The sequence below is a fragment of the Panthera uncia genome, chromosome C2, assembly GCF_023721935.1.
Source record: "Panthera uncia isolate 11264 chromosome C2, Puncia_PCG_1.0, whole genome shotgun sequence".
Classification (NCBI taxonomy): Eukaryota; Metazoa; Chordata; class Mammalia; order Carnivora; family Felidae; genus Panthera; species Panthera uncia.
Window position 1 is genome coordinate 66,401,947 of NC_064810.1, and position 19,110 is coordinate 66,421,056.

Below are 19,110 nucleotides of genomic sequence, written 5' to 3' on the forward strand. Positions count from 1 at the left end.
GCAGTGGAGTGAGAGAGAACAAAGGTCCCATTCTCCAGATGCCAGTATATTGCACATTCCAGAGTTTAATACCTAGTTCTTTAGTATCTGTACTGGTGAGATAGCATCTGGGTATTGTATAAAGATAAATGGAGTTGTTTTTTCTTTTTCCTTCTTGCTTCACCTTCTCCAATCTCCACCTTTCCTTTTTTAGGTGTTTCTTCCATGAAGAGTCAAGCATATTTCAACAAGACTGGAGAACTGCCATGCCATTTTACAAACTCTCAAAACATAAGCCTGGATGAGCTGGTAGTATTTTGGCAGGACCAGGATAAGCTGGTTCTGTATGAGCTATTCAGAGGCAAAGAGAACCCTCAAAATGTTCATCTCAAATATAAGGGCCGTACAAGCTTTGACAAGGACAACTGGACCCTGAGACTCCACAATGTTCAGATCAAGGACAAGGGCACATATCACTGTTTCATTCATTATAAAGGGCCCAAAGGACTAGTTCCCATGCACCAAATGAGTTCTGACCTATCAGTGCTTGGTATGTAATCAAGGGCATGTTCAGATCCCTGACCTTCTCAGATGAGACTGCAATGAACAGAGAAATGTTGCAGGGGGTAGGGTTGGGGAGGTGAGAGGGGTGGGGGTGGTACCTGGAGAGAGAAGGCAAGGGCCAGCCATTTCTGGGAAGTCCATTTGAAGGGAAGGCAAGGTTTGGTAATAGGGAACTGAAAGTCCTTGTACTTTTTATAGATTGCTTCTGAAGGATCACTAAGAATCTGCTTTGGGGGCAAAATAGAGCTAACTGAACAAAGTTAAAGTGGCCAAGGGAAAACCGTGGGTAATTTGGCCATTACTAAGTTTACAAAGCTATATAGGCCTCAGATTTCTTTTATGTTCATTTTTTCCTTTGGTCCAAGATTTCTCACCCACTAAATCTTTGCCTAGAGCAACTAGCAAAGGTAATAGCTGATTGATCTGGGTTTTTTCTTCAACCTCCTGTAGGTCACTTATGAGTTGTTTGCTGACCAACCAAGAGCCTGGTTGACGAAGGGAAATAACCCAGAACACATAATCCCCAAAAGTGACAATTCAGCTCCTCTTTTTTTCCAGGCCTTGAAAAGTCTACATATCACTACAGTTTTTTTTATTATAATACAGTAAAATTAATTATTTTATTTGATGCATAGCTCTGTTGATTTTGACATATGTATAGATTTATGTAACCACCACTACAAATAGAATATAAAACATTTTTGTCACCCTAAAAATTTTTCCTCATGCTGTATCACTTTATTATCATATCCTCTCCATATGCATAACTCCTGTTTTGCATCCTACAGTCTTAACTTTTGAAAACGTCACTTAAATGGAGCCACATAGTACGTAACCTTTTACGATTGGCTTCTTTTTTTCAACATAATGCCTTTGAGACTCATCTAAATTGTTGCATGTATCAAAAGCCTGTTGCTTGCTATTGCTGAGGAGTATTATATTTTATCCACTCAGTGTATGGCAAGACATTGGGTTATTATAGTTGTTTTGGGTCTATTATAAATAGAGCTTCTGTAAACATGTACAAGTTTTTGTGTGAATGTTAAGTTTTCATTTCTCTTAGGTAGATACCCAAGTGTGAGATTACTAGATTCAGATTAATTTTTAATGAAATTGGAAAAGGCAGATCAACACTGATTCTGAAAACACAGAGTTAAACCAAAGGCAAAGTAGAAATAGAATGATGAGTTGCTCCCTTTAAGCTTTATGTGATTTAAAGTAGGCTGCAGGACTTTTGGAACATTTTGTACACATGCTAAATCAATGTTTTTAAAGTATGGCCAGATACCATTGAGAAACATGGTGTGTTTTAGGTGGGACACAATCATTTTTCCAACCTGTGATTCCACAGATATTGTTAAGGAGGGTGAAGTAGGTAGCACCATGGCAACCCACTTTCTACAGACTCCATAAAGTATAGGCAGGGTTCTTACAAAACTTACAAAAACAGGGTACTTACAGCAAAACTTACAAAGATGACATGTAAATCACTGTTAAAGGCAATCTACTAAATTATAAATTAGTATGTAGAACCTGAAAGCTACCCAGTGACTACTGAAGAAGAACAGGGATCTGGCTGGCAGAAGGGGCTAGGTGCCAGTGATCCTCAATGGCCACAGGAATCTGAATGGCAAACCAAGGCAGGGGAATCTCTGTGTTTATCAAGATCATATATTTTCCCTAAAAATGGCTGGGTTTGACCTTCATCTTGTATATGATGTAGAAAACTTGACAGTTATGCCCAAAACCAATATTCTGAATTTCTAAATCCAAAATCCCCATCCACTCACTTACCACTATCTTGCTTGGGGTTCTGGAAGATATGGCCCAGAGTATGCCAGCACCATAAACTCGGCTGGTGTCAATCCCTTTCTGCTTCCTTAGTCTGGCAAGCTGGAACGTACCCCACGAGACGGCTGAGTTCTAAAGTCACACCAGTTCTCCTTCCCAAGACTCCACTCTCCAGCACAATGGCCTCATTGTGAATCTTTGGTGACTCAATTTCAGCCCTCCTTTCACTCAGAGAGTACCCCCCTGATTTGGGTAAGCTGGAAGTAAGCATAGTCCAAAACTCTATTCTTGAAAAATAAATGTGGGGTCATTATGAAGCTCTCACCATGGACTGAGGCCCACAATTTACACACCTGGAGGCTCCCAGATGTGCCCCCAGTGAGTTCCCAGATCAGAACGTTATTTGCAGTTAACTTCTAGACACATCTAAATTTAGACTGATTTCTTTTTTTTTTTTTGTCTCTTTATTCTGCTTTCAGCTAACTTCAGTCAACCTGAAATAACAGTAACTTCTAATAGAACAGAAAATTCTGGCATCATAAATTTGACCTGCTCATCTATACAAGGTTACCCAGAACCTAAGGAGATGTATTTTCAGCTAAACACTGAGAATTCAACTACTAAGTATGATACTGTCATGAAGAAATCTCAAAATAATGTGACAGAACTGTACAACGTTTCTATCAGCTTGCCTTTTTCAGTCCCTGAAGCACACAATGTGAGCGTCTTTTGTGCCCTGAAACTGGAGACACTGGAGATGCTGCTCTCCCTACCTTTCAATATAGGTAAAGCTGCTTCTCAAGACTATTTCTTTTAACAGGTATTATACACAAATGGTTGAGGCAGATCACTCAATGTGCCTTGCTTGCCAGGAAACCTCCAATGGGGTCATTTTTTGGTACTATTAGGGAGGACTCAGACAGAGGTCTCCTCTCCATCTGAGTGCTGCAGGGTCCCAGAAACTATGAACGCATGCTGCACTTGAGGAAGTATGTTCTTAGCCCAGTCTTCTGGGCTACCTTTGGATAGAATATTTTGAAATTCAGTCAGAAAATGCAAGATTCCTCCAGGCTAGAATTCTTCCATTCATTCATACACACAAACACACACACATCATACATACATTCATACATAACAGTACATGCTGAGTATAGAGCCATTCTACACATTGTTGACTGCAGACATGAAAGCTGAAAGGTGTAAGACATGCTCTCTGCCCTCAAGGACCTTCTAATAGAATCAGAACTCCATGATGTAAACACATGGAAAACTTGATTTTAAAAAGATTGGAATTAGAGTCTAAAGCATATCCCATGGAAATATGTGACCAAATTTAAAAACAAGAATGACTGATAATCAGTTTTATAGACATTCAGAGGTAGGTAACTTCCTTGGGAATTCTTCCTAAAGGAAATGGGATCTTAAAAGATAACTGGGCTTTAAAAGTATGGTGAAGAGATGACAGGCATCAGACTAGTGGTTTCCTAAACAGAAAGAAAAATTCTCAGCATCCAGGCTTAGAAGGTGAGAAGACTGGGGCGCTTGGGTGACTCAGTCAGTTAAGCATCCGACTCTGGCTTAGGTCATGATGTCATAGTTTGTGGGTTTGAGCCCCGTGTTGGCCTCTGTGCTGACAGCTCGGAGGCTGGAGCCGGCTTCAGATTCTGTGTCTCCCTCTCTCTCTCTCTCTCTCTCTGCCCCTTCCCTACTTTCACTCTGTCTCTCCCTCTCAAAAATAAACATACATTAAAAAAGAAAAGTGAGAGGACCAAAATCAATTCACAGTATCTGATATGGGCACAGGTGGTGGTGGTGGGCATATGCATCAAGGAAAGACTCAGAAGCAGAAGTTCTTGTGGCATGTTGACAGTATAGTACAGGGTCCAGTCTAGTTGGAGGAAAGGGCTGACGATAAAGCAGTGTCTGCTAATACGAGCCTGACATTTTAAAGTCTGGCTTTGCCCTGGAAGAAATGTATCCATATTTGAGACTTCACTTGTGAGGAGCAGTAACTCCAAGATTCTCTCCTGGAATAAAGGGACCCTGTACCCACACTGCCCTTATGGCTGCTTCTGATCCTGACCCCTTTTCCCACACGTCTGCCTTCTGCTTACCTTGGCCCCTTCTCCAATTCTCCCTTTTGGTTTTTTCCTCTTCTAAGGCATCCATTCAACTTCTTTCTTAATCCTCTAACCCTGCTGTTTCCTCTCTCCTGGTGTCTCATTGTTCAAACATAACTTGGTCCATGGACACATTCTTATGGACAGTCCTTGGGGCCAATAAGCTTTACCGGTGGCCCAATCCTTTCCTTCTACTGATTTCCTCCTGCTAAGACACTTCTGCCTCTGAGGGTCCAGTAAATAGGCCACATAGCCTGTCCTGGTTGCTTCACTGTAACCTCTGTTGGCCTAATAGTAGCCTCTCCTAAGCTATCCCTGAGGTTCAGCACCTGTTTGGAGCCAGCAACACCACCACACCTAACATGCCTTGGGGCCTTCTGCCATGGCTTCCTCTGCCATGCCTCCCACAGTCTACAAATGAACAGAGCCTTACCACCACTGTAGCTTCATCATGTCTCACCTTTCTGCTGTTTCTCCACTACTGTCAAAACCTTCCCAGCTATCACCATATTCAGAAATGTTTTAGCTCTAGCTGCCTCAGGAAGCCAGGGCTTGCCTCTCTGTATCCCTGTTCTATGGCTTGATCAGAAATTGAGTAGACCCTGAATCAAGGAATCTTTTTGAGTGTCAAAAGGTAGCAGTCTCCATGTTATCAAGTATAACTTCTCTATACTGGGAATGCCAAACAGGCTCAAGTGGGATAAACTGGGACAGACTCAAAAAAGTGTTGAATATGGCCTGTAATGGCAGCAACTCCTTTTGTTAATGTCTTAGGAACAAGGTATGGATCCACAAATTGCAGCTAAACTAATAGGTCAGTGGTTCCTATTTGCCTGTAATTTGAGATTAACTATTCAAATCATTTCCATAAATTGTCTATAAAATGGGCCACTCAGTTATAAGCTTTCTCTCCAAAGTCTGTTTTTCAACTTTGTAGAAACTTAGAAGTCCCCATGCAGGAAAGAATGTCCTGACCTCCCAGGAGCTGATTCTAAACCGGTTTCCTCAGGGCATGAAAAGATATCAAAGGTTTTCTAGTAGGTGATACATTCTGAAAGCCCTGCTTTTTCCACTGTGACCTCAGTGGAAGAAACAAATAAACAAACAAGCAAAACTGGAGATAGGAAGCTGTTATATTTGTCCAAGTGAGGTATGTCTGACACCTGATCTACAGATGATAGTGGATGGAAAAATTATTATAAGGGAAACTTCAGGACCCCAGGGCTTGACTATGCCTGGGCTGAGGAAGCATGCTGCTGCACAGATGACTATACATTCAAAACCTTCAGCATGGGTACCATATCCATGCACAGAACCAAGGGCCAGTTTGACACTCTTCTTCTAGATCACAGTCCTTGTCATCCCAACCTCTGGGAAGAGAAGGTAGCTTAGTCCAAGCATTTGGCCAGGAGCAATGGCTTGGTTCTTAGCTGTGAGGCCCTGTGACTCGGGCTTTCTATGGCCTCAGATTGTGGATTTCAGGCTCCTCTGGCAGTAGAACCCTGGGGAGATGTTGACTTGTAAATGAAGACAACAATAATTATAAACCTTTTATAATCAACCTTCCTGGCTGATTGAAAACTTGTGGTCATTTCTAGATGCACAACCTAAGGATAAAGACCCTGAACAAGGCCACTTCCTCTGGATTGCGGCTGTACTTGTAATGTTTGTTGTTTTTTGTGGGATGGTGTCCTTTAAAACACTAAGGAAAAGGAAGAAGAAGCAGCCTGGCCCCTCTCATGAATGTGGTGAGTCAGTGCTTGTCCTCTCTACAGATTGCTATTTTGCAGCTACCTCCTGATCAGCTGCCTTCTGGAGCTCATTGACTGAGCTCAGACTGGCAAAAAGTCAGCAAGTGGCTGGAGGAAAAGGTTTTCCCTCAGAGTTTGTAGCCCATATAGATGGGACTCAACATTTCTCTGGATTTCTAGGAGAGGCAACATTTCTAAGGTTTACAAAGGTACTTCTGGTTTCCAGACAAAGCTGATTATTCCTTGCTTTACCTACCTCACTTCATGAGTTCACTGTGAACATTTAAATGAAGTAAAATGGTGAAAACACTTCTAAATGTTAGTGATTATGGACCTGGCAGAGTTCAAGCAGGGAAGCTTGGTGGGAGGAGGGGAGAATTAGATGACCATAAGATTCACCTTCTCATCTCTAAAAGTCTAGGTTTCTGAGGAAAAGAAAGTGGGATGAATTGTTCCCTCTTGACTTGTTAAAATAATATTATTATAAAAATAATAATAAATAAAATATAATATAAAATAATATTATAAAAATAATATTAACTTTTATTGATTACCAAGTATTACATACCCATTACCAATTATACTGAAAGTAAAAATCATCTATAGTTCCACAAGAAAGAAATAGTTATGTAGACAACATTTTGGTGTATATATTCCAGATTTTTCTGGAATCTATGTTATTTTCCATAATTGGAATAATATCATAGGACTGTTTTTCACAGTTTGGATAATACCACGTGTACTGTTTTCTAACTTATTTGTACTAAATGTAGCAAGAAAATTTTTAATGTCAGTAAGTATCATTCTATAGCATCATTTATTTTTTTTCTACAGCATCATTTTAAATGGCTGTGAGATATTCCATTTTGTGGATATACCTTAATTTATTTAACTAACTCCATATTGGTAGACACCTAGGATGTTCCCATAGTTTTGCTATTATAAATAGCACTGCATTGAGCAGCCTCCTCATTGACTTTTATAAAAGTGGCCCTGTGCTTAATGGGGGACAAAATTGCACCTGGCTTTATAATAATCTTATGCTTCTTTGTGGTTTGGGCTTGTTTGGGCAAAGTTGTAGAGTAAGGTTGGACTTTATATCAGTAATGCCTGTAGTAGAAGTTTGGTTGGTGCTAATAATTAGGTAACCTTCTTACTCACTTTGGTAAAAAGCATCAGATGAGTAAATGCTTCAGATCAGCATCTTATTTCAGATTTCAGTATACTGATTTTTATTTTTTTAATGTTCACAAATGATTTTATTTATTTATTTATAATTTTTAATTTAAATTTTAGTTAGTTAACATACAGTGCAATATTGGTTTCAGGAGTAGAGTTCAGTTAGTCATCACTTAAATACAACACCCAGTGCTCATCATAAGTGCCCTCCTTAGTACCCATCACCCATCTAGCCCATCTCCCACTCACCTCCCCCTGTCAATTCACAGTTTGTTTTCTATCATTAAGAGCATCTTGTCGTTTGTTTTCCTCTCTCTCTTTACTCCCTTCCTTCCCATATGTTCATCTGTTTTGTTTCTTAAATTCTACAAATGAGTGAAATTACATGATATTTGGTATTTGTCTTGCTCTGAGTGACTTATTTTGCTTAGCATAATATATTCTATGTCCATCTACATCATTGCAAATGGCAAGATTTCATTCGTTAATGGCTGAGTAATATTTCATTGTATATACATACCACATCTTCTTTATCCGTTCATTAGTCAATGGACATTTGGGGTCTCTCCATAGTTTGGCTATTGTAGATAATGCTATTGTAAACATTGGAGTGCATGTACCCCTTCAAATCTTTATTTTTGTATCCTTTGGGTAAATACCTAATAGTGCAATTGTTGGATCATAGTTTAGTGTCATTTTTAGTTTCTTGATGAAACTCCATACTGTTCTCCAGAGTGGCTGTACCAGTTTGCATTCCCACCAGCAGTGCAAGAGGATTCCCTATTCTCTGCACCCTTGCCAACACCTGTTCTTTCTTGCATTGTTAATTTTAGCCATTCTGACATTCAGAAGAGCATGGGGCTCTTAAGATTGTGAGTTTGAGGCCCACGTTGGGTATAGAGATTACTTAAATAAATAAATAAATAAATAAATACATAAATAAATAAATACATAAATAAATAAACTTTAATAAATAAATAAATAAAATTTTGGGTCACCTGGCTGGCTCAGTCAGTGTACTGATTATAAGATCCACTAGAAAATAGATGGATAACATTAGCAGTCATTCATTGCATCCTATTATGTATATTTTTTTAAGTTTATTCATTTATTTTGAGAGAGAACAAGAGGGAGAACATGAGCTGGGGAATGGCAGAGAGAGAGAAGGAGAGAGAATCCCAAGCAGGCTCTGCACTGTCAGCAGGGAGCCTGATGCAGGGCTCAATCCCGCAAACTGTGACATCATGACCTGAGTGGTAACCAAGAGTCTGACACTCAACTGACTGAGCCACCCGGACAACCCATCATCCTGCTATATTAAAACAAAACAACACAGGAAATTGGGGACTGATTATCCAATTTCAATAAATGAATACTAAGCCTATGGTAAAGTCATTCAAACCACCAAAGTATGTAGTGTGCTGATATAATAATAGATTTCTATGATATGAAAGTGTAAAATTCAGAACACAGGGTCAGATGTAGAGATATATCGTGGTTATCAAAGCTTTGACTTCTCAAGGTGACAATTTTGAGCTTTTTCTTTCAATCTCATTGCCATTTAGAATTAGCTAAATGTGCAGAAGCAGGCTTCAGCTTGAAAATAAGCTGTTTCCTAAATTTTCTTTTACTTTGGAATGATTAGCTCACAAATGAAACAAAGAAGAAATGGAGAAAAGGAGAGTAAGAATGTTTCTTCCCCCAAGAGGAAATCAGAAAAATTCAGGAGAATGGACTATAGAGTTAAAGAGGATGTGTGTGTATACATGAAAGAAGTTGAAAGGGGGTTCAAGAAGCTTTGTATTTCAAATGACAAGATTTCCTTCTTTTTGATGGCTGAGTAATATTTCACCACATCTTCTTTATCCATTCATCATTTTGGACATTTGGGCTCTCTCCATAGCTTGGCTATTGTTGACAATGAGGCTAATGGAGAGAGATGAGTGGGGGATGAGCTAGATGGGTGATGGGTATAAGGAGGGTACTTGTTATGATGAGCACTGGGTTTGTATGTAAGTGATGAATCATTGAATTCTACTCCTAAAACCAGTTTTACACTGTATGTTAACTAACTAGAATTTAAATAAAAATATGAAAAGAAAAAAAGAAGCTGTGTGTATGCATATGAAATAGTCAAACTGAGCTATGAATGATAAAAGGCAGAAAATAACAAGAGAACATAGCATATATATGACCTCTTCCTCCCAAGAATGTGATAAAGAATATTTCTAGGGAAAGTTTGATCAGACAATCACCTGTGCTAGTGAGTTTGGTCAAAGAGAAGAGTCTTGATATCACTGGAGGAGGACATGTTCCAAGTAACCATGCTATGTAGATGTGTTTGTAAATTTGGCTTCTGTAGTTCAGCAATGTCTGCACTTTGCTTTGTGGATACCTCTGGCACTGCCTATATGATAGACTAAACAATGTCCCCAAAAAGATGTCCACATACTATTCACAGAACCTATTATGTTATCTCACATGGCAAAAGGGACTTTGTATATGTAACTAAGGTACTGACTTTAAGATGGTGAGATAATCCTGAATTACCCAGGTGGGCCCAATTTAATCACATGAGTCAGAGCATCTTTCCCAGGCTGGGTTAGAGGGATGAGATGTAAGAAGGAGAAATCCAAAGGTTGAGACAGACTTAACACATCATTGCTAGCTTTGAAGATGGAGAAGGGGCCGTGACGCAAGGAATGTGGGTGGCCTCTAGAATCTGCAACTGGCCCTCAGCTGAAAGCCAGCAAGGAAATGGAGATCTCAGTCATAAAACCACAAGGAACTAAATTCTGCTGACAAATAGACGTGGAAGCAGTCATGATCCATCCACAGAGACACAACTTACTGATAACCAGTAGGAATTTCTCCAAAAATGGAGCTTCCTCCTAATCCAATATTAATCTGTTTCTTAGAGGAGACAGCCTCTAGCTAAATAATTTGGCATCAGAAGTCTTTTCCAGTGTTTGTTCGGTAATTATACTTTTTCTATGCCCCAACCGTCCAGATTTACTCTGTTCAGGCTGTTAAATGAATAAAAGGGAAATGCCACAGTTCTTCTAGCTGGTTTCTAATCTCTCTTCTCTTTTTTGATTTGTCAAACAAAGCAGATTAGGCATGAGAAATTGTAACCTTGAATTACTGTCTTTTCCCAATCAGAAGTTACCCTATCAGCTTACCCATTGGGGAGAGAGACTAAAAATAGCTCCTCCTGAAGTTTTACTTCCTCATTTGGGTCTTGTGTGACTGAAATCTGTATGTAATAGAGCCCTAGCAACCAACAGTTTTTACAGTTTGCCTCACTCCACCAAACCTGGAAGAGTCTCAGCTCTTTCAGGAATGATTTCTTAAAGGGCAAGTGTCTTTTCTGAAATAAATAATTTTAACCACTATTTAGACAGAAACCTTCACAAGACTTAAAAACTGAAAGTTGGTGATATCATTACATCTGGCCTTCAGAATGCTAAATTTGTAATCAAATACACAAGATTAGAATCTGCTTTTTTGTTGTCTGCTTTTATTTTAAAATAGAAGCTTTTTTTTTTTTTTAAATGGTGATGATTTTGTCATGGGTATGAAAAGACAATATAAATATTCTATGTTGGCCCACAGACATCTGAAAAACTGTATTCAGCTATAAGCATTATTTTTAAAAAAGGAACCTTGACAAAAACAAAACCTAGCCAGATATATAAAGTGTCTAGAAGTTCAGTCAAATAAGAAATAGTTCAAGTAACTGAGGATGCTTAGCCAGAAAGGAAGCTTTGGGAATGGGAAAGGTGTTCCCTTCAAATATCTGAAGAACTGCCATAGAGTACAAATATCATACTTAACTGTGGCTTCAAAGGGCATCTCAGTGCATGATTATAAGAAGATGTAAGGAAATATGACTGAGTTATAAAAATTAAAAATTTTTTTAATTTATTAAATTTTTAAAATTATATAGAAGATATAAACTTCTTCCTCCCATGTAGGATGAACTGCTACAGGAATTTCCCTCATACAGTAAACTGGAAATCAGACAAAATATGAAACAACTGTTTTCAGACTTTGGACAACAAGCTCTAGAAAATTGTAATCCCTGAAAGAAGGGAAAAGATGAGATGAGCTGTATGATTGCCCCCAAACTACTACTTAAAGTCAGTTTCCAGACTGCTCTGATAAGGAAAGAAAACTACACATATGCCTTGGGAACATAAATGGCCAAATGCTTTACAAAATTACCAACTAAAGTCTAGCAATATATTAAAAGTATGATACATCATGATCAAGTGGGGTTTATTCCAGGAATATAAGATAGGCTCAATATAAAAAAAATCAAGCAATAAAATTCACCATATTGGCAAACCAAAAAGAAAAGCCATGTAATCATGTCAGTGGATACAGATAAGAATTTGGCAAAATTAATACTCATTCATAATTTTCAAAAAGAAAGAAAAACTCTCATAAAAGTAGGAATATAGAGGAACTTCCTCAGCCTGACAAAGGACATATACCAAAACCTTCAGTTAACATCATATTTAATGATAAAAGACTGTTTTCTCCATAAGATCAGGAATGAGGAAAAGATACCACATTTGAATGTATTATATTTATTCAAAATTTTCTTGGAGGTCCTAGCCAGTGCAAAAATCTAGAAAAAGAAAGAAAAGGCACACGTGTTGAAAGGAAGAAGAAAAACTGTCTTTTTTTCAAAAATAGCATGATCATGTTTATAGAAAAGCCCAAGGCATCCATAAAACGCTATTAGAACTAATTGTGTGTAGCTGTCTCAAGATACGAAGTCAATACACAAAATCAAAATCAGTTGTATTTCTACATACTAACAACAAACAAGTTGGACACTGAAAAAAATTTTAAATACCATTTACAGTAGCATCAAATAATATTAAAAGGTTAGGAGTAAATTTTTAAAAATAAGTACAAGACCTGTACACCAAAAACTGAAAAATATTACTACTGACTAAATTAAAGTAGGCCTAAATAATTGGAGAAATATGCCATGTCATGGATCAGAAGAGTAGATATTAGGATATCAGTTTGGCCCAAAGTGATCTGTGGATTCAATGAGATACCAATCAAAATACTGGCAGGCTGTTTAGTGGAAATTAAAAAGCTAATTTTAAAGTTATGTGGAAGTGTGAAAGACATACAATTGCCAAACAATTCTAAAAAACAAGATAAAAATGGACGACTTAAACTACCTTATTTCAAGATTTGCTATATAGCTATAGTAATCAAGACAGTGTGGTATTAGTGAAAGCACAGACATACCAACCAATGAAACAAGAGGGATAATCAAAAGGTAAACTCATACGGTCAACTGATTTGGACAAAGGAGCTAAGGTAATTCCATGCAGAAAAGGATAGTCTTTTCAACAATGGTTTTGGGACAATTAGATACCCACATGGAAAAATATGAACCTTGACACACACAACATAACTTGCAATGGATCATAGACCTAAAAATAAGAGCTAAAATTAAGAGATTTTTAAAAATCAGAGAAAATCTTTTTGATCTTAGGTTAGGCAAATCTTAGATAGGATACAGTAAGCACAAAGTAAAAATTGGGGGCGCCTGGGTGGATCTGTCAGTTAAGCGTCTGACTTCGGCTCAGGTCATGATCTCATGATTTGTGAGTTCAAGTCCCACGTCGGGCTCTGTCCTGACAGCTCAGAGCCTGGAGCCTGCTTCGGATTCTGTGTCTCCCTCTCTCTCTCTTCCCCTCCCCCACTTGTGCTCTGTCTCTCAAAAATAAATAAATAAATAAATAAATAAATAAAGTAGAAATTGATAAACTGGACTTCATCAAAATTAAAAAACTTTTGCCCTTTTGACTTTGTTAAAAAAATTAAAAGTCAAGCCACAGACTGGGAGAAAATGTTTCCAAATACATATCTGAAAAGAACTTATATACTATATATCCAGAATGTATAATTATAAATTACTACCTAGTAAAGAAGACAATCCATTTAACAAAAGGCTAGGAGCAAAAGACTTGAACACATACTTCATAGAAGAAAATATACAAATAGACAATGAGCACAGTCAGACAGTCACAACATCATTAGTCATTAAGGAAATACAAATTAAAGCTATAATGAGATACCACTACACACTCACTAACATGGCTAAAATTAAAGGTACTGGTAAATATCAAGGGCTGGAGAGGATGTGAAGCAATTGAAACTCTCATGCACTGCTACACAACCCAGAAATCTTAGATATTTACCCGTGAGAAATAAAAACATATGTCTACACAAAGATACATACACAAATGTCCACAGCAGCTGAAATACTGAAAGTCTGGTATCCTAAATTTCCATCAGTTGGTAAATGGATAAACAAATGGTGGTATATTCATACAGTGAAATACTGCTGAGCTATAGAAAGGAACAGACTACTAGTAACATGCAACAACATGTATAAATTCAAAAGAAGTATGCTAGGAGAAAGAGACCAGGCACAAAAAGACCACACGACCACACACTTATGATCGTTTGGAATTATGAAATTTTAAAAAAGCAAAACTATTGTGACATTAGCCAGATCAGTGGTTATCAGAGGATGGGATAGGGGAAAATATTGACTGAAAAGGGGCAGGAGGGAACTACTGGGGCTTATATAAATGTTCTATATCTTGGTTATGGTGGTAGTTACTTGACTGCATACATTTGCTAAACTCATAAAAATCTATACAGACAATCACTGGATTTTGTTGTATATTAATTAACCCCCAATAAAGCTGATTATCTTTAAACACACACACACACACACACACACACACACACACCAGAACTGCCAATGCTAGGAAGTGTTAAAACCCATCAAGGGTATTGTTTTACTCCCTAAAGTTCTCTATGGACATCCAGGTTAACAATCCCTGTTGCAAGATTCTGAGTGAGACAAAAGCACTATCACAACAGTTAGCCTAAAGGAATTCATACTCCAAGTTGCATCAGTGGTAAGCCCATATCAGTAGCAACTCAGGCTTTGGGAGATCTAGCCAGCTAGAGATTTCCCATTTAGGCCCATCCGTGCCACATTGTATAATATTGGGTAGTGCCAGCTGACTCAACCATTTAGGCATCAACATATCCAGGATTTCCTTTTATTCCTTCTTCTAAACCTTTACTTTCAGAAAAGGATTGAAAACTTTTCCAATCACTAAATGATTGCTAAAACTAAATGTGTTACCCCTCCCAGTAGTATTTTTATTTTAGTAAAGAGTAGAGCTATATGTGAAAAGTCTATTTCCAATATTAGAACTTAAGACACAGTGAATAAAGGAAAGCATTTGCTTTTTGGATGCAAAAAAACGCCTTCTCAGTCCCCCTGAAATTGCATCAAGTAACCATCTTTTCCACGTGTATGGGCACATGATTTCTCTTTGAGTCCTAGGACTGGATTCTCTTCAAACTTTCCCTCGTTTAGTGTCTATAAGGCAATACATTTTCTAAAGTTGTTTTGGTCTCTTTCAGAAACCATCAAAGGGGAGAGAAAAGAGAGCAAACAGACCAACGAAAGGTGAGTCTTGACCTTACAACATTGCTGAAAGAGGTACCATCTCCAGAGAATTTATAACTTGACCATCAGTTGAATCTGAGGCATGCTGCGCCCTTAGCAAACATGCACGAATGAAGAAAGAAAGGAAAATGAGACTAGTCAGGATCTGGAAGGAAATGTTCTAGCTATAAATGGATGGCAGGATGTCCAGTACACAATGCTCAAGGGACATGGCAAGCTCAGTCATGGTAAAGTAAAAAATTAACACCAAAGGTGGTCTGTGTGGTGTGTGTGTGCTGTATACGATTCACATGGTAACCTCGGTACCTATCACGATGCCTGGACTAGTGGGAATCCTACATGTATGGAATGAATAAATAAGTGAGGAGAGATAACATGTTCCCTGTAACTTCAGTGTCTTTGCATCTGCTGTGCCGTCTACTTGGAATGTTCTTCTGCCACTTCTTTACTCATTCTTCACATCTTGGTTCGAGCTGCACTTCTAAAAAACCCATTCTTAAACTAGATTATGCTAACCTGTTATAGAATCATATGGATCCCTATGCTTTATCTTCATAACACCGGGCAATACTTACATTTTTGTGCAGTTACATTATTAACGTCTGTGAAGTACACACTTATGGAGGGTACAGACCATAACAGTTAAGCTTATCATTGTGCTGCTAGCACCCAGCTCAGTGCCTGCCATATAGTAGGTGCTCAATAATTTTTTTCTATTATGAAACTATAGTAGCAGATATTTTTTAATTCATAGAAAGTAGCCTTTTTATAATACTAACAATTTTCTATAGTTATAATTTTCATGGCATCTACCGATTTACAGATAATGGGATGTATTCATAACATTTACATGGTAGTGATTTGGTAAATATATAACATGTTGAAAAAGAGTTTCATGGAAAAGTAAATGCTATTCATCAGGGCTTAGTTTCTCTTACATTTGCTTTCAGCTGAGCAGTATTATAAGTTGTTTGATTTTTATTTTTTCATTTATTTGCTTTCTTTCTAGATTTTTTACGTAATCAAATCTAAATAAGCAATCCTAAATATGACACAGGGGAAATGTGTATATCCTTTTCTTTATATTATCTTTTGTCCACATACTAGGGGCTAAAGTAGACAAAATATGATGAAGTGCTTTTTTATTAAGAGTTCAAGTTTTCAGTTGTTTTTAAATTCAATTTATTCAAACTAAAAACAAAAACAGTCCATCCATGTTGTCACAAATGGCAAAATACTCATTCATTTTTATGGCTGAATCATATCCCATTGTATGTACATTACCACAATTTCTTTATCCATTCATCTATCAGTGGACACTTAGGTTTCCATATCTTGGCTATTGTAGCAAATATTTGTTGACAGAATGAATGTATGCATGAAGAATGCATAAGGATTCCTGGTGATCAGTTCTTTCACAACATGATGAAATCAGATTATTTGTACTCCATCCTCCCTGAGAAACAGGGCTCTCAAGAATATCAAGGCTCTGGCCACACAGTCATAGGGTCAAAGCAATCCTAAGTCAAACACCTGGTCACAAAGATACAGTCATAACCCCAGGATGCACAGCCCCCAGAGTGCTCAGCATTGACCTAATGCATAAGCTGCTGTGAATCTAGGAATCCTGGATGATGAGCCCAGGTGCTGAGATGTTGCCTGTCCTCACAGACCCAGTTCAGAAATAGCCAGAAGAGCCTACAGAGAGAAGGCAGCAAGGAATCAACACATGGCAGGGGCAGGCCCAGACTAAAATAAAGGGTAGTTAATTGAAGGAAGCATGAACAGCACATCCCCTTCTCTCTCTTCAATGGTTTGTTTCTCCTTATTGCTATTGCAGTGGCCCCCTATGTTTCACCCTGTCATTGAAATCTAGAAAAATAAAATGGCTGTATTGTGAAATCTCACCCAGTTTTTTTTCTTCCTGTTTTTCCAGAGTACCATACCATGTACCTGAGAGATCTGATGAAGCCCAGTGTGTTAACATTTTGAAGACAGCCTCAGGCGACAAAAGTACTACACATTTTTAATTAAAGAATAAAGTCCATATAACTGTCCATTGTTTATATGCCTTTCACTTCAAGTTTTGGGCTTACCTTTTCCTTGTCTATTAATATTATTATTACCATTAATAATAGTGGAGGTTCCAGGACTCCATCTGAGAAAGCCACTCTGTAATGCCAGCTCTGCTCCCTACCTCAGGAGCAGACCTTAACTGCTTCTTTTCATTTCAGAGCAAATTTGTGTGCCAAGCTCACCTGACTGGCTCCTGGCTCAGGAATAATGTTTAAGACTAACACCTCCTGTTTCACATTCAGCCTTCTTTTCTTAATTTTATAAATTGTGTTTTATGTAGAACTCCCAATTACTGGAATAATGGCTTTTATCTATGATAATTCTAAGGTAGTGCCTCATTCTATCTTGTATATTTGTGACTGAATAACTACCTCTTCAGTCGTGTGGGAGTTATATATTTTATGGCTTTTATAGTATTGCTATTAATATCTTGAAACATAAAGAGATGTGTACTATAATAATGTAATTACTATGCCCTGAGAAAATCACTGCTGAGGAGCTCTTGTCCCTCTGTGAAGATCAGTAGGAAAATGGTGGCTTGGCGTGCTGACAATGATGAGCAGACCAACTCAAAATTTGGAAAATTAAGAACAATGAAGATGGAATCAGCTCTGGATCCTGGATCCACTTCTATCTGGGCCCTTGCTAACCTGAGAAGGATCCGCCTGCGGAACAAGCTATAGATAAGCCTTAGCAGAGAACACTGGGTCAAGCACTGCGCGTTGTGAACCTACTTCTCTTCTTGAAAGAAATGACTGAGATGATGGTCCAGGGCAACTATGCAAGAGCCAACTGAGAGATCACAACACTCAAAAGAGAAAAAAAATGAAAGATCTTGACAACAGAGATGCACATGAATGTCCTGTCTGTCCAGTCCTCTGACAAACCTTGGGATTAGCAACAGGTGGACAGTCTGTCCAAAAGGACTTAAAACAGACAGCAGCTTCCATGGTGGTTGGTGAGAAGTTTGGATAATAATCAAGTTATTGTGATGTTTCATCTGGCTGCAGGCAGAGCTGGGGAGGAAGAGCTATCTATCATCTTGATAATGGGATAAATGGAAGGAAGCTTAGGACTCTTTCAACTTACTTCTGAGACACAAAGAGCTAGAGTGGAATCAGGAGGACCAAGATGTAAATAATCTAGAGGCCAACTTAGCTGGCAGGTGCCCTAGGGAGAGATCAGCTGGCCAAGAGCAGGGCTGGCAAATTTATATCTGAGGACTGTCTATATGTCATTATAAATGATGGGGAAACTGGGTACACGAGAGGACTATACTAGCCCAGTAGAGATGAGTCAGATGACCCTGGCTCTAAAGCAGCATCACTAAGGGACGAGGCAGCCTCAGTCCAAACCAAGAGAGAACTTTGGGAGGCCCAACCCACAGAAATATTTCTTCTTATTCTACATAAAGGAATCTAGAAGGTTGTAGACAGCTGTACTAGCCATGCTTGTCCTTGTAATATTACCATTTGTGTGTTCTTCCCTGCATTTGCTTCATTAGGCCATAAGCATCTTGTTAGTTTCTAACATGTTTCGTATAGTGAGTTCTTAATAAATTTTTCTTAAATTGATTTAAAAGTCTCCATTTTCTGCTTCTACTTCAATGGTACTACTTAACCTTTGTAGTCTGATATTACTTCCTCTGTCTTCCTAATGTACTTTCTCCCTCTTAATGTCTCTATGGAAGCCTCATTCTCCAGTCACCCTGGCTAATGGCCTCTGACTCATCCCAAACCCTCCTCTTCCCCTTTCCCCAACCATTGTATAAGAAAAGGGGGCTTATATGATTCTATATGTTTATCTCAGTCATGAGACATAAAAAATCAAGTAAGGGAGGTTCTTTCTGAGGACAACGGGGAAGTTTGGAGTTAGGGAAGGGATACTTGGTTTTCAGTTTGTAACTTTTATATTCTGTAATTTTAAATTATGTGCTCATATATACATTAAACAAAATCTTAATGTAAAATATTCCTTAAAATACCCTGATTATAAAATAAATGCATATAACTGTATTGTATATTTGTAAAGTTGCTAAGAAAGTAAATCTTAAAAGTTCTCACTGCAAGAAAAAAAGTTTGTAACTATATGTAGTGATGGATGTTAACAAAACTTATTG

The 19,110-nt window shown here is 38.1% G+C and overlaps 1 protein-coding gene across 5 annotated transcripts in view; it reads left to right on the top strand.

Annotated features, from left to right (window-relative positions):
- Window positions 1-18,910, top strand: part of CD86 (CD86 molecule) — a 67,402-nt gene extending 48,492 nt beyond the window's left edge. For 3 of the 5 annotated variants that reach the window (XM_049628276.1, XM_049628275.1, XM_049628272.1), the window contains 5 exons: window positions 194-529; window positions 2,814-3,119; window positions 6,053-6,202; window positions 14,870-14,915; window positions 16,852-18,910. In XM_049628276.1, coding sequence (XP_049484233.1) covers window positions 194-529; window positions 2,814-3,119; window positions 6,053-6,202; window positions 14,870-14,915; window positions 16,852-16,945 — 932 coding nt within the window. In that variant the 3' untranslated portion in view covers window positions 16,946-18,910. The remainder of the gene's footprint in view (window positions 1-193; window positions 530-2,813; window positions 3,120-6,052; window positions 6,203-14,869; window positions 14,916-16,851) is intronic. The other 2 variants (XM_049628273.1, XM_049628277.1) reach the window with 2 other exon arrangements.
- The last annotated feature ends 200 nt before the right edge of the window (window positions 18,911-19,110 follow it).